The sequence below is a fragment of the Artemia sp. Qi Xiang Cuo genome, chromosome 5, assembly GCF_049724085.1.
Source record: "Artemia sp. Qi Xiang Cuo chromosome 5, ASM4972408v1, whole genome shotgun sequence".
NCBI classification, from domain to species: Eukaryota; Metazoa; Arthropoda; class Branchiopoda; order Anostraca; family Artemiidae; genus Artemia; species Artemia sp. Qi Xiang Cuo.
Genome location: NC_142798.1, coordinates 36,100,217 through 36,122,519, shown reverse-complemented (window position 1 = coordinate 36,122,519; position 22,303 = coordinate 36,100,217). Strand labels below are relative to the sequence as shown.

At 37.0% G+C, this 22,303-nt stretch overlaps 1 protein-coding gene across 2 annotated transcripts in view; it reads right to left on the bottom strand.

Moving 5' to 3' along the window:
* Positions 1-15,679: 15,679 nt before the first annotated feature.
* The window catches only part of Tsp66E (Tetraspanin 66E), a 39,241-nt gene continuing 32,617 nt past the window's right edge, over positions 15,680-22,303 (bottom strand). For both annotated transcript variants that reach the window (XM_089089530.1, XM_089089529.1), the window contains 2 exons: positions 20,121-20,303; positions 15,680-17,759 (listed from right to left, as the gene is read on the bottom strand). In XM_089089530.1, the coding sequence (XP_088945656.1) occupies positions 17,610-17,759; positions 20,121-20,303 (333 nt within the window). In that variant the 3' untranslated portion in view covers positions 15,680-17,609. The remainder of the gene's footprint in view (positions 17,760-20,120; positions 20,304-22,303) is intronic.

The following is a 22,303-nucleotide window of genomic DNA, read 5'->3' as shown; positions in this document are numbered from 1 at the left end:
TAATTTATTTCCCGGAAAAAAAGATTTAAAAAGTGCTCCAGTGACAAACCATTCATTAACCAACCCATAAAAGCGCTAGTTAGGAAAAAATTGAATCTTTTCATAAATGGTAAATTGGATGAAGCTAATAAACTAAGAAAAGCGATTAAAAAGGAAATACGTAGATCTGCCCGATCCTACTACAAGAATAAGGTCAAAGAATTGTTTACCCATAAACCAAAAAATTGGTATTCCGAGGTAAAAAAAGCTGTGTGGTAGGAGTCTAGACCATCTTAACTTCAACCTACCGGGATCCCCAGAAGTTACTGCTAATAATCTTAACAAGTTCCTTGCTTGCATCGTCCAGAGCCTTCCAGCATTGTCTTATCAACTCCTACTGATGTTCTCCCCCCTGTTTTCCCCTCCATATTTCCGTCTGAGATCGAAAGAGGAATTGGGAAACTACGAAAAACAAGTGTCTGCCCTTTAGACGTTTCCTCTTTTTAGTGCTTTCAGTGACTTTCTCTCAAAGCCCTTGTCTGTTATTTTCAATACGATTTCTGAGTCTGGCCAATATCCATAAATTTGGAAACAGGGTTTCATAACCCCCTTGAAAAAGAAAGACAGAAAACAAGGTTCTCAAGGTGTTCGTCCTATTTCACTCACTCCCATTTTCTCTAAGCTATGTGAAGGATTCCTCGCAGATTGGCTAAAGGAGAAAATCCTACCTCTTACTGACCTGAGACAATTCGGGAACATCAAATCCACCTCTACTTCCCATTACCTTGTTTTTCTTATTGACTCAGTTGGGAAAATTCTCGAAAAACCTAATTGCTGGCTAAATTTAATTTCCATTGACATTCAAAAAGCCTTTGACCTTGTTAACCGCAATATTTTTGTTGAGAACTTGTAACTGATATCAGTATTGATTCTTTCCTGGTTAAATTGGTTGCCTCCTTTTTATCAAATAGATCAAAGGTAGTCAAATATCAGAATCATTATTCAAGCCCCCTCCCTCTACACAATGGAATGCCCCAAGGTACTCTCCTAGGTCCCCTCCTTTTATCTGTCATGATAAATAGTATCGCTAAGGAATTTCCCGACAGATGGAAATTTATGGATGACCTAACGGTTGTTGAAACCTGCTACCGAAACTTAGTAAGTAACCCTATGAGTATTCTCAGTGATATGACAGATGACGCTGCGGAGCTAGACATGAGAGTAAACCCCTCTAAATCTATGGTAATGCCAATTTGTTTCCTTAAAACCTCACCCCTTTTCCTCAACCCTATCCCCCCAGATATTTTTGTGTCTTCCTTTAAATTACTTGAGGTTAGAATTTCCTCTAATTTAAAGTGGGATATCCACGTGAAAGACATTGTCCATAGAGCTAATGCGTCCATGTCTCTTACGCTCTTGAATAAATTTAAGTTCCCCCCATCCCATTCTTTAAGGATCTATTCTTCCTTCGTCTGCCCGCATCTTGAATATACTTGTCCAGTTTGGCATCCTGGCATCTCGCGTGATGAATCAGAAAAAATTGAATATTCAAAAAAGAGCCCCTAGAATAATTTTTAGAGAAGCTATGGTACCATATTCACTCCTTCTAAAAAAGGCCAAGCTGGAAACTCTTGAGCACAGGAGAGAAACGCTGTGCCTCCAGTTTGCAAAAAAGTCCAATAATAAACCCTCGCATGGAAAACATTTTCCCCAAAAGACATTCCCCGTCCAGTCACCACGTACTGTTTCTGAACCCGTCCCTATCTTGTTTATGCTTAACCTCCAGAAAAAAATGGCTATCTCAAAATTTTGATTGTATGTGTTTAGGGAAATGGTGGGCGTGAGAGGGGGTTAGTTGCCAATAGCCCTCTCAATTTCCAATCTAATGACCCCTTTTTGAAGTTTTTACGAAAGCGCTTTCTATAAAAGCACTACATGCCCCCAGGGCTTAACTTACAGTCTTGGCCATGAGGGCTTTAGGGGGGTTGTCATACTCAAAAACATAATTTCCAGACCCTTCATCTACGTTCAACAAAATGACTATATCAAAAATTTTATCGGAATGAGGGCATGAGGGGGGGGGGGGATTCGTCCTCCGATTCCAGTTCTAATTTCCAGAACTTTCAACTACGTTGAGCACAATGGCTATCTGAAAATTTTGATCGGACGTGTTTGGGGAAATGGTGGGCGTGAGAAGGGGGTTAGGTACTCTCCAATCACTTTCGACTATTAAAAATGGCACTAGCCCTCTCAATTTCCAATTGAACGAGGCCCTTTTGAAGTTTCTACGACAGCGCTATCTATGAAATCCTTATATGCCCCCAGGGCATAACTTACAACCTTTGCCCTGGGGGCTCAGGGGGGTTTGTCATCCTCAAATACATAATTTCCAGAACTTTCAACTACGTTGAACAAAATGGCTGTCTCAAAACTGACTGAATGTATTTGAGGAAATGGTGGGCGTGAGAGGGGGGTTAGTTGCTCTCCATTCACTTTCGACTATCAAAAAGGACAATAGCCCTCTCAATTTCCAATCCAATGACCCCTTTTTGAAGTTTTTTTTGCGACAAAACTTTCTATAAAAGCATTATATGCCCCCCGGGGCATAACTTACAATCTAAGCCCTGTGGGCTGTAGGCAAGTTGTTATACTCAAAAACATAATTTCCGGATCCTTCAAGTACGTTCAACAAAATGGCTATATCAAAATGTTGATCGGAAGTGTTTGGGGAAATGCTGGGCGTGCGGGGGGGGGGTATTCGTCCTCCGATTCCAGTTCTAATTTCCAGAACTATCAACTACGTTGAACAAAATGGCTATCTGAAAATTTTGATTGGATGTGTTTGGGGAAATGGTGGGCGTGAGCTCCAATCACTTTCGACTATTAAAAAGGGAACCAGCCCTTTCAATTTCCAATCAAATGAGCCCTTTTTTATGTTTCTACGACAAAACCACAGTATATATAATAGCAGTATTAACTGTCCCTATCTCACCCATTATAAAATCCCGGATTGAGGTGCGAGTGCTCCAGCGAACGTATAAACATAAGCGACATTAGATCTTATCACGGGTAGACAAGTCAGATTTCTCTTGAACGCGAAACTTGGCTTCAACGTTGGAACACTAATTTTGAAGAAACTAATTTTAAATTAATTTATTCCAATACATACATGAAAATCGGTAATTAGTAGTGCAATGTTAGCAATATTATTATTAGATGTTTTTAGGAATTAAAAATAGGTTTCGAAGTCTCAAGTTGGTTTCAAAGGCATTTTGAGAAAGTTTCTGCCAAAATACGTGTTCCAGGGTAATTGAACTGCTGATGGCAGATCAAATGAGAGGAGCTGTTTGTACGCGCCGATATAAATATATATATATATATATATATATATATATATATATATATATATATATATATATATATATATATATATATATATATATATATATATATATATATATATATATATATATATATATATATATAAAATTAGTTCAGATGTTTATAGGAATTACAAGTAGGTTTCAAAGTCTCGAGTTGGTTTTAAAGGCATTTTCAGAAAGTTTCTGCCAAAATACGTGTTCCAGAGTAATACTACGAAAACTTTACGAAAAAGAAAGTTTTTTTTTTAAAGAAAAGTAAAGGCCATATTAAACTTAAGATCAGTAAAAATAGAAGCCTACAATAACTCAAACTCAAAACGACCAGAAATTATGATTAAAGAATAAAAAAGGAAAGGAGAATAATTGGTATGGCGGTAACACTGCATATAAATTTATATAAATGTATATATAGTGGGCTGTAATAACGCAAAAGGTAAATATAACATTGGTTTAAGAATGGAAAGAAAAACAAAGAATGAATTTACAATGACAATCAAGTTAAAAATAAGTTTTATTTGAACAATACAATAAAGCGATGACATTTGAATGTGATATTTGGCGCTTCGCATTGATATTTTAGTTTTAAAAGTTTTATAAATTTTCTGAAAATTCCCTATGAATTTTACCAATAACAGTTGTTTACCGACGTTTGATTTTATCTTGGAAAGGGCTATTGTTGGAACATTTTCCACAGAAACCAATAATTAGAACCCAAATCCAAAAATTGGCCTCAATCAGGTACCCTTGTCGCTATGTAAGTTCAGAAAGTGCAAAGATTTTCAAACAGAAGTCTTTATCCTTTAAACTTCAGGAAAGGTCTGGCCATTTCATACGAAAACAGTGATTGAAAATGAAACCTGTCTTGTCTCGGCTCTCCACCAAAACAGGTAAATAGCCTTTTTTAAGTTTCACAGGAACTACAATCTGAGAAAATAAATATCACGACGTGAAAAAAATTATAAACCATCCAGTGGCGGATCCAGAGCGGGAAGGGGGGGGGGGAGCGAGGGGTGCCCTCCCCCCTAAAGTAGCCTAAAGTAGTGTAATTTACCTAATTAGCGCAAGTTTGCATTAATTAAACTTGCTCCTAACTTAAGTTATCGGATCAACCTATTTTGCGCCCCCCCCCCTAAAAAATCCTGGATCCGCCCCTGAAACCATCACACCTATTCCACCAGTTATTAGAAGAAAAAAAATTCCTTATTTTCACAAATTTCATCAACCCCCCGCCCCTTTTTTTTATAAAATCCTACATAGGCCTATCAGTTGAGTCCACTGTATATAAATAATAGATTAAGTCATAATTTGTATATAAATTAAGACATACCTGTGAGATGGGACAGTTGCAAACCACTTGGCCAGCTCACCAAGTTTTTTTCTGCTTTCGCAATTACGAATAATGCAATTTCTAACCATTTCTCATTGATTGACGCATACACACTAACCGGCTAATGCATGAATAAGTGGGAGGAGCTTTTTTTTCGCACCGAGAATGAAGAGCCAGAAATCATCTGCGGTAAACTTACTGCCTAATTATATAAACTGTGGACAAAACTTTCTATGAAAACCTTATATGCCCCCAGGGCATAACTTACAACCCTTGCCCTGATGGCTCTGATGGGGTTATCATCCTCAAAGACCTAATTTCCAGAATTATCAACTATGTTGAACAAAATAAATATCTCAAAATTTTTATTGCATGTGTTTGGGGAAATGGTGGGCGTGAGAGGGGGGTTAGTTGCCCTCCAATCACTTTCAACTATTTAAAAGGGTACTAGCCCTTTCAATTTCCAATCGAATGAGCCCTTTTTGAAGTTTCTACGACATCGCTTTCAATAAAAAACCTTATATGCCCCCAGGGCACAACTAACAATCCTTGCCCTGAGGGCTGTGGGAGCGGGGGGGGGGTGTCATCCTAAAAGACATAATTTCCAAAACTCAACTACGTTGAAATAAATTGCTATCTCAAAGTTTTGATTGTATTTGCTTAGGGAAATGGTGAACGTGACAAGGGGTTAGTTGCCCTCCAATCATTTGCAACTATTAAAAAGGGCACTAGCCATTTCAATTTCCAATCGAATGAGCCCTTCTTGAAGTTTCTACGACAAAACCACAGTATATATAATAGCAGTATTAACTTTCCCTATCCCACCCATTATAAAAACCCGGACCGAGGTGCGAGTGCTCCAGAGAACGTATAAACATAAGCGACATTAGATCTTACGGGTTGACAAGTCAGATCTCTCTTGAATGCGAAACTTGGCTTCAACGTTGGAACACTAATTTTGAAGAAACTAATTTTAAATTAATTTATTCCAATACATACATGAAAATCGGTAATTAGTAGTGCAATGTTAGCAATGTTATTATTAGATGTTTTTAGGAATTAAAAATAGGTTTCGAACTCTCAAGTTGGTTTCAAAGGCATTTCGAGAAAGTTTCTGCCAAAATACGTGTTCCAAGGTAATTGGACTGGACCGCTGATGGCAGATCAAATGAGAGGAGCTGTTTGTACGCGCCGATATAAATAAATATATATATATATATATATATATATATATATATATATATATATATATATATATATATATATATATATATAAAATTAGTTCGGATGTTAATAGGAATTACAAGTAGGTTTCGAAGTCTCAAGTTGGTTTTAAAGGCATTTTGAGAAAGTTCCTGCCAAAATACGTGTTCCAGAGTAATTGGACCGCTAATGGCAGATCAAATGAGGGGAGCTGTTTGTACGCTCCCCTACATATATATATATATATATATATATATATATATATATATATATATATATATATATATATATATATATATATATATATATATATATATATATATATATATATATATATATATATATGTATATATACATATATATATATATATATATATATATATATATATATATATATATATATATATATATATATATATATATATATATATAGCGGGTTAGTTACACACTAACCCGCTAATGCATAAACAAGTGGGAGGAGCTTTTTGTTCGCACCGAGAATGAAGAGCCAGAAATCATCTGCGGTAAACTTACTGCCTAATTATATAAACTGTGGACAAAACTTTCTATAAAAACCTTATATGCCCCCAGGGCATAACTTACAATCCTTGCCCTGAGGGCTCGGAGGGGTTTATCATCCTCAAAGACCTAATTTCCAGAACTTTCTACTACGTTGAACAAAATAGATATATAAAAATTTTTATTGCATATGTTTTGGGAAAGGTGGGCGTGATAGGAGTGCTAGTTGTTCTCTCACTATTTTCGACTATTTAAAAGGGCACTAGCCCTTTCAATTTCCATTCGAATGAGCCCTTTTTGAAGTTTTTACAACATCGCTTTCTATAAAAAACCTTATATGCCCCCAGGGCACAACTAACAATCCTTGCCCTGAGGGCTGTGGGAGCGGGGGGGGGGTGTCATCCTAAAAGACATAATTTCCAAATCTCAACTACGTTGAAAAAAATGGCTATCTCAAAATTTTGATTGTATGTGTTTAGGAAATTGGTGGGCTTGAGAGGGGGTTAGTTGCCCTCAAATCATTTTCAACTATTGAAAAGGGCACTAGCCATTTCAATTTCCAATCGAATGAGCCCTTTTTGAAGTTTCTACGACAACCCTATCTATGAAATCTTGATATGCCCCCAGGGCATAACTTACAACCTTTGCCCTGTAGGGCCCTGGGGGTTTGTCATCCTCAAATACATAAGTTACAGAACTTTCAACTACGTTGAACAAAATGGCTATCTCAAAACTGATTGAATGTGCTTGGGGAAATGGTGGGCATAAAAGGGGGGTTAGTTGCTCTCCATTCACTTTCTACTATTAAAAAGGACAATAGTCCTCTCAATTTCCAATCTAATGATCCCTTTTTGAAGTTTTAACGACAAAACTTTCTAAAAAAGCATTATATGCCCTCCCGGGGCATTACTTACAATCTTAGCCCTGTGGGCTGTAGGCGGGTTGTTATTCTCAACAACATAATTTCCGAACCCTTCAACTACGTCCAACAAAATGGCTATATCAAAATGTTGATCGGAAGTGTTTGGGGAAATCATGGGTGTGAGGGGGGGGGGGGGGTATATTCGTCCTCCGATTCCAGTTCCAATTTTCAGAACTTTCAACTACGTTGAACAAAATAGCTATCTGAAAATTTTGATTGGATGTGTTTGGGGAAATGGTGGGCGTGAGCGGGGGTTAGTTACCCTCCAATCACTTTTGACTGTTAAAAAGGGCACTAGCCCTCTCAATTTCCAATTGAATGAGCCCATTTTGAGGTTTCTACAACAATACTCTCTATAAAAACCTTATATGCCCCCAGGGCATAACTTACAACCTTAGCCCTGGGGGGTTTGTCATCCTCAAATTACATAATTTCTAGAACTTTCAACTACGTTGAACAAAATGGCTGTCTCAAAACTGATTGAATGTGTTTGGGGAAATGGTGGGCGTGAGAGGGGGGTTAGTTGCTCTCCATTCACTTTCGACTATTAAAAAGGACAATAGCCCTCTCAATTTCCAATCCAATGACCCATTTTTGAAGTTTTTTTTACGACAAAACTTTCAATAAAAGTATTATATGCATTACACCCTTCAATCACTTTCGACTATTAAAAAGGGGACTAGCCCTCTCAATTTCCAAATGAATGAGCCCTTTTTGAAGTTTCTACGACAAAACTTATCTAGAAAAACCTTATATGCCCCCAGGGCATAACTTACAACCCTTGCCCTGAGGGCTATGTGGGGGATAGGGGGTTGTCATCCTTGAAGACCTAATTTCATAAACTTTCAACTACGTCGAACAAAATGGTTATCTAAAAATGTTGATTGGATGTATTTGGGGAAAAGTTACCCTCCAATCACTTTTGACTATTAAATAGGGCACTAGCCCTCTCAATTTCCAATTGAATGAGCCCATGTGTTTACGACAATGCTACCTATAAAAACCTTATATGCCCCGAGGGCATAACTTACAACCTTAGCCCTGGGGGACTCTGGGGGGTTTGTCATCCTCAAATACATAATTTCTAGAACTTTCAACTAAGTTGAACAAAAGGGCTATCTCAAAACTGATTGAATGTGTTTGGGGAAATGGTGGGCGTGAGAGGGGGGTTAGTTGCTCTCCATTCACTTTCGACTATTAAAAAGGACAATAGCCCTCTCAATTTACAATCCAATGACCACTTTTGGAAGTTTTTTACGACAAAACTTTCTATAAAAGCATTATATGCCCCCCGGGGCATAACTTACAATCTAAGCCCTGTGGACTGTAGGCGGGTTGTTATACTCAAGAACATAATTTCCGGACCCTTCAACTACGTTCAACAAAATGGCTATATCAAAATGTTTATCGGAAGTGTTTGGGGAAATGATGGGCATGAGGGTGGGGTATTCGTCCTCCGATTCTAGTTCTAATTTCCAGAACTTTCAACTACGTTGAACAAAATGGCTATCTCAAAATTTTGATTGCATGTGTTTGGGGAAAGGGTGGGCGTGAGCGGAGGGTTAGTTGCCCTCCAATCACTTTCAACTATTAAAAAGGCCACTAGCCCTTTGAATTTCCAATTGAATGAGCCCTTTTTGAAGTTTCTACGACAAAACTTTCTATAAAAACCTTATATGCCCCGAGGAAATAACTTACAATCCTTACCCTGAGGGCTCGGAGGGGGTTATCATCCTCAAAGACGTAGTTTTCAGAACTTTCAACTACGTTGAACAAAATGGATGTCTCAAAACTTTGATTGGATGTGTTTGGGGAAATGGTGGGCGTGAAAGGGGGGTCAGTTGCCCTTCAATCACTTTCAACTATTAAAAATGGTACTAGCCCTTTCAATTTCCAATCGATTGAGCCCTTTTTGAAGTTTCTACAACATCGCTTTCTATAAAAAAAACCTTATATGCCTCCAGGGCATAACCGGCAATCCTTGCCCTGAGGGCTGTGGGAAGGGGAGGTGTCATCCTAAAAGACATAATTTTCAGAACTCAACTACGCTGAAAAAAATGGCTATCTCAAATTTTGATTGTATGTGTTTAGGGAAACGGTGGGCGTGAGCGGGGGTTAGTTACCCTCCAATCACTTTTGACTATTAAAAAGGGCACTAGCCCTCTCAATTTCCAATTGAATGAGCCCATTTTGAGGTTTCTACAACAATACTATCTATAAGAACCTTATATGCCCCCAGGGCATAACTTACAACCTTAGCCCTGGGGGGTTTGTCATCCTCAAATTACATAATTTCTAGAACTTTCAACTACGTTGAACAAAATGGCTGTCTCAAAACTGATTGAATGTGTTTGGGGAAATGGTGGGCGTGAGAGGGGGGTTAGTTGCTCTCCATTCACTTTCGACTATTAAAAAGGACAATAGCCCTCTCAATTTCCAATCCAATGACCCCTATTTGAAGTTTTTTTTACGACAAAACTTTCTATAAAAGCATTATATGCATTACACCCTCCAATCACTTTCGACTATTAAAAAGGGGACTAGCCCTCTCAATTTCCAATTGAATGAGATCTTTTTGAAGTTTCTACGACAAAACTTTCTATAAAAACCTTATATGCCCCCAGGGCATAACTTACAACCCTTGCCCTGAGGGCTATGTGGGGGGTAGGGGGTTGTCATCCTTAAAGACCTAACTTCAAAAACTTTCAACTACGTCGAACAAAATGGTTATCTAAAAATTTTGATTGGATGTATTTGGGGAAAAGTTACCCTCCAATCACTTTTGACTATTAAATAGGGCACTAGCCCTCTCAATTTCCAATTGAATGAGCCCATGTGTTTCTACGACAATGCTATCTATAAAAACCTTATATGCCCCGAGGGCATAACTTACTACCTTAGCCCTGGGGGACTCTGGGGGGTTTGTCATCCTCAAATACATAATTTCTAGAACTTTCAACTAAGTTGAACAAAATGGCTATCTCAAAACTGATTGAATGTGCTTGGGGATATGGTGGGCGTGAGAGAGGGGTTAGTTGCTCTCCATTCACTTTCGACTATTAAAAAGGACAATAGCCCTCTCAATTTCCAATCCAATGACCACTTTTGGAAGTTTTACGACAAAACTTTCTATAAAAGCATTATATGCCCCCCGGGGCATAACTTACAATCTAAGCCCTGTGGGCTGTAGGCGGGTTGTTATACTCAAAAACATAATTTCTGGACCCTTCAACTACGTTCAACAAAATGGCTATATCAAAATGTTTATCGGAAGTGTTTGGGGGAATGATGGGCTTGAGGGGGGGAGGGAGTTTATTCGTCCTCCGATTCCAGTTCTAATTTCCAGAACTTTCAACTACGTTGAAAAAAAGGGCTATCTGAAAATTTTTACTGGGTATGTTTGGGGAAATAGTGGGCGTGAGCGGGGTGTTAGTTACCCTCCAACCACTTTTGACTATTAAAAAGGGCACTAGCCTTCTCAATTTACAATTGAATGAGCCCTTTTTGAAGTTTCTACGACAAAACTTTCTATAAAAACCTTATATGCCCCCAGGACATAACTTACAATCCTTACCCTGAGGGCTCGGAGGGGGGTTATCATCCTCAGAGACGTAGTTTCCAGAACTTTCAACTACGTTGAACAAACTGGATGTCTCAAAATTTTGATTGGATGTGTTTGGGGAAATTGTGGGCGTGAGAGGGGGATCAGTTGCCCTCCAATCACTTTCGACTATTAAAAAGGGCACTAGCCCTTTCAATTTCCAGTCGAATGAGCCCTTTTTGAAGTTTCTACAACATCGTTTTCTATAAAAAACCTTATATGCCTCCAGGGCATAGCCGGCAATCCTTGCCCTGAGGGCTGTGGGAAGGGGGACGTGTCATCCTAAAAGACATAATTTCCAGAACTCAACTACGCTGAATAAAATGGCTACTGAAATTTTTTATTGGATGTGTTTAGGGAAATGGTGGGCGTGAGAGGGGGTTAGTTGCCCTCAAATCATTTTCAACTATTAAAAACACCACAAGCCGTTTCAATATTCAATCAAGTGGGCCCTTTCTGAAGTTTTTACAACAAAGATTACTATGAAAACCTTATATACCCCCAAGGCATAACTTACAACCCTTGCCCTGAGGGATGTGTGGGGGGGGGCGGGGGTTGTCATCGTTAAAGACCTAATTTCCAAAACTTTCAACTACGTCGAACAAAATGGCTATCTAAAAATTTTGATTGGATGTGTTTGGGGAAAAGTTGGGCGTGAGAGGGGGGTTAGTTGCCCTCTAATCACTTTTGATTATGAAAAAGGGAACTAGTCCTTTGAATTTCCAATCCAACGAGCCCTTTGTCAAGTTTCTACGACAAAGCTTTCAATAAAAACCTTATATGCCCATAGGGCATGACTTATAACCCTTACCCTGAACTGTGGAGGGAATGTCCTGCTTAAAGATATAATTTCCAGAACTTTCAACTGCATTGAACAAAATGGCTATCTCAATTTGGATTGCTTGTGTTTCGATAAATGGTGGGCGTGGAAGGGGTGTTAGTTGCCGTCCAATCACTTTCGACTATTAAAAAGGGCACTAGCCATTTCAATTTCCAATCGAATGAGCCCAGGACATAACTTACAACCCTTGCCCTGTGGGGGGGGGGGTTGTCATCCTCAAAGACCTAATTTCAAGAACTTTCAACTACGTTGAACAAAATGGCTATCTCGAAATTTTGATTGTATGTGTTTGGGGAAAAGGTTGGCGTGAGAGGGGGGTTAGTTGCCCTCCAATCACTTTCGACTATCAAAAAGGGCACTCGCCATTTGGATTTCCAATCGAGTGAGCCCTTCTTGAAGTTTTTGCGACAAAGCTTTCTTTAAGAACTTTATGTGCCCCCAGGGCATAACTTACATCCCTTGCCGCGAGAGCTGTGGGGGGAGAGTCTCCTCAGAAGCATCATTTCCATCTGGAAATCAACTACGTTGAACAAAATGCCTCTCTTAAGATTTCGATTGAATGTCTTTGGGGAAATAGTGGGCGTAGAAAGGATGTTAGTTGGCTTCCAATCACTTTCGACTATTAAAAAGGGCACTAGCCATTCCAATTTCCAATCGAATTAGCCCTTTTCGAAGTTTCTATGACAGCTCCTTCGATACGATGTGCCCTGGTCTAAAGGAAAAACAATACTTTGTGCCGCCGTCGTTCTTTACTTAGGCAGCTCTATTGCGCTGCCTATGATATGATGATTTATGTATCCTAGGCAAGGCTATCAACGAAATTAATGAATTTCTTTTGGCTTTGAGAGCCCAGGGTGTCGGAGTAGGCTAGAAAACTAGAAGAGTAAGTTGCTTAAATTAGTAATAGATGAGGATGAAGAGGGTAGGCTAGGGATAAAAATTGACGAGCGGTTCGCTTCATTTACTTATGTAGCATTATTGGTAAGGAGGGTTAATACGTTGAAGGTGTGAAATGCAGTCTGAAGCATGGACATTAGAAAGATGAACAAGATATGTTAGATTTTTTCCACAGGAAGTATCTAAGGGTAGTTTCAGTCACCCGTTCGTGCGTGTGTATATTAAAGAATAAGCTACCTGGCAGGTTTGCTTCGATCCTAATGTATAGGAGTATAATGAAAGAAAGGTTAAACTGGGTAGGCCCAGATTAACGGATGAAGGATGAGATGTTGTCAAGAAACATCCTTAGGGATAATCAGCTAGGACTAAAAGTTTGAAGAACATAAGTTAACTTCTCAGCTTGGTGACTCGTTTCGGACAGCATTCGTATTTTTTTAATCTATATGCCATTTAGAAACCGTTTCTAAGCAGAGGATTTTGCTTTATTGAAGTTCCGTACAGAAACCCTGCTTTAGCGGCCCTGATCTGAAAATTTTCGACGTTAGTGGTACGGTTTCTATGGACCTACAATTTCAAATGACGAAAAGATGTTCTGTCAGAATTAGTCCAGCCTGGAATAATACAAATCAACGATAGTAAAATTGGGTAGCCGAGCAAAATTCGTCAAAACATGAAACTAGATGCCTACATTTATTTGATCAAAACAAAAAGTGGCTTCCTTACGAACTGGTGCCCGGGGCAGGATCTCCCTTATATCCGTCCCTGTTATAGTGTTTGGTTCAGAAGATGTCAAACATTATTGTCACCTTGTATGCATTAAAATAAAACCCTTGCTTTGAGTGCTAATTTAGGTATTTGTTAATTGAAAAAAAACGCACTCAAGAATTACGCTTAGGTTTTTTTAATTTACTGCACTGGTTTGCCAGGTGTTCATTTACTACGTACTACCTTTCGGCTTTAGTATTTGCAACAGTTCCTTGCCTAGGGTTTGTCACTTTACTTGATAACAAACTGCATCGAACAGTTGGCCTCAAAAATGTATTTGTTCAATTCTAGGGGAATGTCGCCATGTCATTGGTTCCTCATTCGGTGGACACTTAACAAAAAATGAAAACAAAGAAACTTCCGTAAAATACGAGATTTAATTTATACAGAAACTTTCACTAAGAACAACTGCAAACGAAATGGCACTCAAACAAACATATGACAAACGTTCTAAGAGAATATCTTCCAAAATATGTGATATGTTTACAAATAAAATAGCTAAAAGTAATTACAATGTTAAAATACAACTTCACATCTTAAAGAGTATATAAGTTGCGGTAACCACAAAAGGCGTTACATTACTATACATAAATTTTACCCCAGAGCGGAAGCACTGAAGAATGACAACACACTCTTTTTGCTCTTGTTAATCAAATGTTGTTCAATTTCTCTGTATCCCAGTTGCAATACTCTACATGTCAGGTTAGTTCCTTAGCTCTCCACAGCTACATTGCAATACGCGATGTTCCAAAAATGTACGCTTTGGCCCTTTGTATAAAACTGATTCCTTTTTCGGTAGACCTATAGGGTCGTTAATTGACGAAATTTAAGCTTCAGTTAATAGATTATGAAGTCCGAAATCACCGTGGAAGACAACGTAGCGTCATTACGGTTCACTGACAAGACAAACTATTGCAGCCAAGCCTGGAGTAGATTAGAACGCAGACAATGGACGCAAGTAGTAACAAGAATTGGAAGAATCACTAGAAAGATGTTCCACAAGCTGTCTTTGAGCTGTCTCCACGGTATTTTCAGACATCCATCAACTCTTCAATTAATTTATCTCTATGAAAACAAAGTTATTCTTCTGTCATTGCAAGGACCAATGTTCTCTTAGATCGAACATTTAATCGGTGGGTCACGAAATTTCGAAGGGCATAAATTTATTTGGGACGCTATAAACTTAAGGTTAGCTGTTCGTTTGCTGGTATGGAGTGAACGTCTAGAAACCGTTATAGTTTTTCTATAGCTCAAGGTGAGGAAAAGCTTGCGAGGCACGTCTTCATTGCTAAGAATGTTACCAGTTACAGAACAAGTCGAGGGGGGAGATAATTTCCTACAAGTTTCTTAAATAATTTCTGAGACCACACTGGCTAATCATGATAAAACATAAAATCGCGAAGAAAGGATTTCTTCCTTTCTTCGCGATTTTATGTTTTTTTTCACAAGTTTCTTGAAACTCATTTTAATCTTCGGTTGCTTTGAGCCGCGGCTGCTTCCCCTCACAGATGATTGACTAACGTTTGAAGCCGATACGGGAAAGCAACTTAAAAATAAGCGGTCACAAAAACTTTTAATAAACTTAAATATTTCTTGTAAAAAACAAGGTTTTTCCATGACGACCAGGATTGGGCAAATAATTTCTAGTATAGAAAGCCTCATCCTCCGACTGTTTTTTGGAAAGCATTTTAACGAGTTGGGCTTATCTTAGGACAAAATTCTAATCATCCTAATAACCAAATGAGATACAAGAAGAGAGAAAATTTTGCATATTTGCTTCAAGGGATGGACTGTGAATCGCAATCTGACAAGTAACGTAGGGAAAATCGTAACAGGGTAAGAACTTGAAGGGACAAGGACGGACGGGGAAAGGGAGATAAGAAGCCGAAGACCCTATCCCACCTATGTATTTTTGATCCAGCCATCTCAGTTTAAGGAATTGGCTATAATTCTCAGCTTGATAAAAAAAAGAAAACATCACATAGTGCCTTTTGGATTACTGCAGACAAAATGTAAGGATTATGATAAAAAACTAGCCAGACATACTAGGTACACAAGAGAAAACGAAAATTAAACCGATGAATGGCACACCTAAATATCGTATGCCAATAAGGTTTAAGTGAATTATTTTCTAGAAGTTTTGGATATAACTTTGTACTTTTCTTCAGCAAAATTGGAGACGAAAATATTTCCCTTAACAGTATAACAAAAAATATCAAATACGGACGGCACGCTTACACAGCTCTGAGTAACTTGAAAAGAGAAAAAATAATATTTACAATTCAAAAAAGAACACACAGAGAAAAAAAAAAATATACAAATCTGGAGGAAATGCATCTGTATTCTTTTATTCTGACCCGTCATGAAGCCCTATTTTAAAACGTACTTAGCAGGCTACACAAAACTGGTATTTCTTTATGTGAAGTTATTCATCAATTTGCCTTTATTATTAAAAAAAAATACATCTATTGCTACAAAAGCTTTGGAAAAAACTGGCCAAAAAATCCTGGCTGCAAGCGTGATCTACCCTCAGAAAAAAAAAGACAAACTTAGAAAGGAGCATTGCTGGGATTTTTGTTTTATTTCGGGTAGGGTACAAGCCGTTTTGGAGCGAGGGGGCTCAATCAAGAAAAAGTACAGTTTAGCTATTACATGTATGAGGAATTTTTACATTCTAGTAATAAAAAAATTATGCATTTCAACAGTAAACAGTTCTTTGCCTCCCAACAATTATTTGAGGTAAATGATAAGCGAGCCTTTCAGGAGCCAAATCAACTCAGGGCAAATCTTGAAAAAAAAAAAAAAAATTAGCACCAAAACACCCATTTTATCTTTTTCCGATAACACAAGAACACCTTTAAATACAATTTCTGCTGACGAACACATTGGCAAACGAATCAACTAATCTTTTTTTTAAAAGAAGCTTCATAAAAAACCAGCAATGTACACTTTTTTCTTTCTTTACCTTGACAACTTAATCAAAGTGGCGTATCAACGGGTTAGTATTTTTTTTGAAAACTTTAAAGAATAAAATCCCTTGTGGACACAGATCTATAAAATTTATCCTAGTAGTTTAAAAGGAAAATAATTCAAAGAAGCGACTTTGATTTACGCAAAGAGCCCAACATCTTTGATAAGACAATTCAGCTACGTTAATACAAACGGTGTTAAGCGGTATTTTCAAACTAATATTTATAGCTACGTCCCCCAAGCTCAGCACGTTTGGTCAGTTTACATATTTCGCTCTCAAGATGCTTAGAAATTTCCGTTTTTTTCTTACAAAAATTTTCTGTTCTCATTAGAAGAAATAGATAACACTGTTATTTGGTTGTTAATAACAATCCGTGTATCGGAAATCAGTTTTTCCACTTTTCTGTAAAATTTATTTTGTGTAAAAACAAGTGGGAAAAGTTAAAAACAAGGTGGGAAAACGGTGAAAAAGAGGGAAATTGGTGCAATTTTGCTGAGCATAGGCGATTTTCGGAATAATATTTGTAAGATATCCATACGCGTTGAAATATTTCGACACATGCAGGAACAGTCAACGATCACGATCCTTGCACATTTTCTTCTTTTGGATGTTAAGTGTTTTGTGTAGTTTAAGTGTTTTTCTTCCACGAGGGTATTAAACTGCGCTGAACTTCTTATCAATAGATTTTGGATCCCGTGAATTTCAAAATTCGTGGAATTTTGTTTTTATTTTAATTGTGCGAGTATCTCAAAATACAAAAAATAGATATTATAAGACTTGATTGTCATTGACTCGTACATATTAAAGTATTTACAATAGATCATATCACATCACAAATACAATTCCAAGTAGTAACACGACGAGATTCCGTCCGAGTATGCAATCAAACTGTCACCATAAATTATGTTAAATTTCCTCATTCAAACTTGGTTTAAAACACAAATTATTTGTACAAATATACCAAAAAACACACATTTCTAAAAACAGCCTGTATATTACAGATCGATGAATAAAAACCGAAACATGATATGAGATTTAGTACTCGTGATCCACCATATTTTTCACAAAAAAAGTTAACAGCCCATTATGGTCCCTTTATAGTCGAACACAGGTGAACAAGAATTTAAATTGTAATAAGGAAAAACGAGAATAAAAATAAATGGCCTGCCTCTGTGGCGATTTATTCTGTGGCCATATGTGGCTAATATTTTATGAAATCCTCTTCAATGGCTTTACACAAACAAAAAGCAAAGAATATGATAAGCAATTGTGAGAGACCTAAACCAATGCCAATACCGATTAGAACTTCGAAATTGTATTCCACAAATGCGTTCATTTTGTACCAGCAGCCCTGAAAAATAAAATTCGATTGCACATTTAATAAAAAAAAAAATCCCCTTTTCACATACTGTCAACTTAGTGGTGCAATTTGGATACATTGCTACAAAGAAGAAATACATTATTTGGGCGAAAAGTCAAAATATGTAATTTTAATAGAACTTTCGCTAAATTCAAAACTGGAACCAGATATATCAATCGCCAGTATGTGGCGAGGAATAATTTCTCTGAATTTTATTTGTTTGACACAGACTAAAATCAAAAAAAGAAAAAAAAACATTATTACAAAATTTTTCGACAGAAATTAGGACTTTTTTCATACAAAGACAACTACAAAGATATTATTAGATAAGATTTTTTTTTTGTCCAAACCATAATCACCATCCGATTTTCTTTTTCCATTTATCACAGAAATCTGCATTAGAAAATATTCTAAAACATTGCAAATTTCTTCGTTTCTCAAAAACCCAAAATCAGAATTTTGCAGACAAAATAGTTCAAAATTGCTGCCGAAATCTGTCTGTTGAAAAAATTCCGATCATATATTTTCATGCAGCGTAAATAGTCTTATTCAATATAAAAAGTAGTTTTCTTGAGTCGAAATTGGGTGTCAAGTGTAATTCTATAAGAGAACTGTAAAGAATCATAACACCAATTTACTACGAGAAGCACAAATCACTTTCAGTTAAAAGCTGAGAATAATAAACCACAGCGAAATTGAATGGATTTTTTTTAACATTTACTCTGAAAGAATATCACATATTTCCAGACCACAGCACGCATGGCTCAGATGCCACATCGATTCACTTAATAAAAAAAAAGTCAAAAGAAAATTCATTGCTTGTTTGATAATATTTCACAGATCAATCAGTTATTTTAGGTTTGTTAGGTTTTTTTTTAGGTCTATACTTTTTTATGTTAGCTATTTGAGCATAGAGGGTCGAACATTTTAAGTACACTTTAGGGCTCAATTGTCTAATCGGTTTACGTGCGCCGAGCCTAGTCAATCATTTATGCCATCTGACATTTCATTTCAATCAAACAAGCATTTATTTTTCAGGTTAGTTGTTAGTTGTACGTGGCTTTTTGTAGATTAAGCGAGAATTTCAATTATTTCAGACACTAAACGCTTTAAATATACAAGGTAATCACCGCTTTATTGTTACAACGCTTTATTGTTTCTAAACATAGTGTGGACTTGTAGCTTTTATTAAAATCGAATTTTTAGCTAAATGTAGCTTTTTAGCTAAAATGTAGCTTTTTAGTTAAAATGTAGCTTTTTAGTTAGTTGTTAGTTGTACGTGGCTTTTTATAGATTAAGCGAGAATTTCAATTATCTCAGGCACTAAACGCTTTAAATATACAAGGTAATCACCGCTCCATTGTTACGAATTTCTAAACATAGTGTGGACTTGTAGCTTTTTAGCTAAAATCAATATCCTAATTATGTAAACAATATTTTTTGTTCGATCTAGCGTAACGTGATCAGAAACGTTCTAGTGAGAATTTAGCTAAAAAGAACCAACTTACTACTGGAAAAGAAAGGTTAAAAGAAAAGAAACTTCTATGAAACGAATTAAACTACTAATAAGGGCTGAAACATCCCAACATGTTGATAAAAACAACTGAAATTTAAAAAAAAATCTAATTAAAATATAATTATCATAGGGAACGACAAGTAAAAATGAAGCTTGTTTTTTTACTTATTTATTTTTCTTTGCATTTATATATAACTGAATATAGCATATAGATACGGAACTGTTCCCTTAATATTCACTTAATGACCTCAGTTTCGTCACCAAAATCTAGACTTGAGACATGATGGAAGGAAATGGACAGAACTGACGAACAAAGGAAGGGATGAATGGATGAATTTGCCAAGAAACAGTGACAAGCCTATGAATACAGCAGTAACGATTAGGTCAATGTGTGCATCAATCCTGTCAGAAAATAGAGCAAGTGAATGAACAGAAAACCAAGGTGGTTTTTCTGTTATTTCATGAGTTCCATGTGCCCTCGTGTGTTTCCAAGTGTATAAGTAAACTGCTACCTATGTGCTCCAATTTTTAGGCCTTCGATGCCATGTGGAAGAAGCTCTAAAAATATTTTGAAAAAAATATAAGTGATTTGTGCTTTGTCGTGTTTTTTTTACAGCATATACTACTTTTGACTCTAAGGAAATGTTTTATTATATTAACAGCCGACAGTAAAATATGAAATAAAGAATATGTTAGCATCTTTTTTATTATTTTTTTTCCTTTTTTTATTACAAGTTTTATAGCACCTTTTTTCTATTATCTCTTGGGAATAATTAATTATACAAGGCCATAAACCTTCATATTTATTAAACCCGAAGAGAAGAAAAATAGCAAACCTCTTCTGCATATGAGTTAGATGGCGTAGGAGCAAAGATACAGTTCGGATCCGCTGGCTTCATTAGAACCTTATCCTCGAGTTTACAGCATGCTTCCGGAACCAGTTGACCGGCTGTTTTATTCTTCATCCACAATGGGGCTTCATTGAAATCAGTATAACGATCAATTCCACAGCATGAAAACTAGATGGGACGAAGAAAGAAGGTTAACAAAATACATATACAGATGCTGACGTCCAGTCTCGATCTCACCGTATTATTTATTCGTTTCAACCCTTAGATATTCAACCTTTCAGAACAGGTATGACTAAAGTTTCACCTCGAGTCAATAACAATTTGCTCTTTTTCTGTTGCACTTGCATAATCGATATAGAATGTACACAGTATATGCGGTTATTTGTATCGAAAATTAATAACCGCTATCAATTCATAAAATTGTTTTCATAACCAGCCCCTAGGTAAAAGAGGAGTGTGAAATATTATTATTTTTACACAATTATCTATTCCCTAAATTAATTACTACTCCTACCCTTACATATTTTGATGAAATCATTAGGGCAAGTACGAAAATTAAAGGTTTACGATGTCTATTTAAGTTGATTGCTGCTACTTTTACCCCCCCCCCCCATATCCACAAAAATACTACAAAAAGACAGCAATTCTACCAGCCGCTGCACAGCAATCCCGATTTTATCGTCTGTCAATTTCAAAACACTGCATATTTCAGGAGTGATACTAATTAATAATATAAAATTAGTTTCCGAAATTAAAATAAATAATACAAATAGCAACAGCAAACCCCCTTCGCCAAATTCCTCCCTTAGGGGGAAGCTATAATTTATTTATTGGTTAAACTTCTTTCAAGCTTCAATCATAATTTCAATCATAAATGTCTTAATTTATCTTGCTGCGCAAGCCAATAATAAGGGGCTCCCACGACGTCAATAAAGCTAATAAACTTTTTCATGAAAGTACGAACCATAAAGTGAAGTCCCACTCACAAAAAGATTTCACCTTTTTGACTTTACAGCAATTTTTCATAGAAAGTAACTGAAACAGTCAGACATGGAGCCGAGAAAACCATCTTTTTAAGCATTTTTTCCTTTTAATAACATAAAAAAATATTTTTTTTGCTTTTATCAAGCAAAATATTTAAACAAGTATACATTATTATACTTGTAGACAGTAATTTGTATAATGTTTATTTGAAATTTTCAACACGTCTTGTGCTATTAGTTGAATTTTGTGGACTTTCTTGAAAAAGTTAAATAAAGCTCAACCTTTTTCCGACAGCAATAAAGTCAATAAAGTCGATTTATTAACTTTGTGGACAGCTTTATTAACTTTCTTGGCGCCGTGGGAACCCCGCATAAAAAATGGAAATAGTTAAATCTACTTCTTCATGCTGCAAATATAAAGTCAGGGTTTGCCGAGAATTCGAAGTAGTAGATGGCGGTATTGGGGCCGTATGGTCCGTATGGGCGATGCCAAGCTCCCTCATGTTGTTTGGTGTTGGGTTCCCTCCAGCAATAGCGTCAGCAATAGAAGGCGTGGACCGTAAAAAGCGTCGCTTGGCCGATGCCTAGAGAGGGAGGCTACACTGGCGGGTACATCTTTGATTCACCTGTGGACGCAAGCTCTCAGAGGTCGTCGTGGAGAGGCACCGTTGTCACCTTATGCACCGACCGGCGTGGGAGGAACTAAGTCTAAAGCTAGGTACCCATAGAAAGCGAATTCGCTGACGCTAGGCGAATTCGTCAGGCGAATATTTTCATCTTCGTACGTCCAAAATTCACAGTTCGCACCTTTCAACTCCGAGTCGAATTTTATTCGCACGGTAGATATTCGCAATACGAAATACAATAAACTTCTAAAAACAGGAAAATGAACAAGGAAAAGGGTGAAGGATCGTTTCAGCTTATCTCTCCGACGTCTTAAGGACAAAACCAGTAACAATCCACAAATATTTTGTTTCTGTCTTTTAGAAATCACATTTGAAATTTCGCGTTCTGTGAGGCATACCATGCGAATTCGCTGTCGTGATGCGGACTCACGAATTCGTCTGCGAAAAAAATCGCTTTCTGTGGGCACCTAGCTTAAGTAAGTTTGTACTATACTAAGTCGAAACAATGACATAACAAGGTAAAAATATTCGTAGGAAAATTCGAAACAATATTGACTAC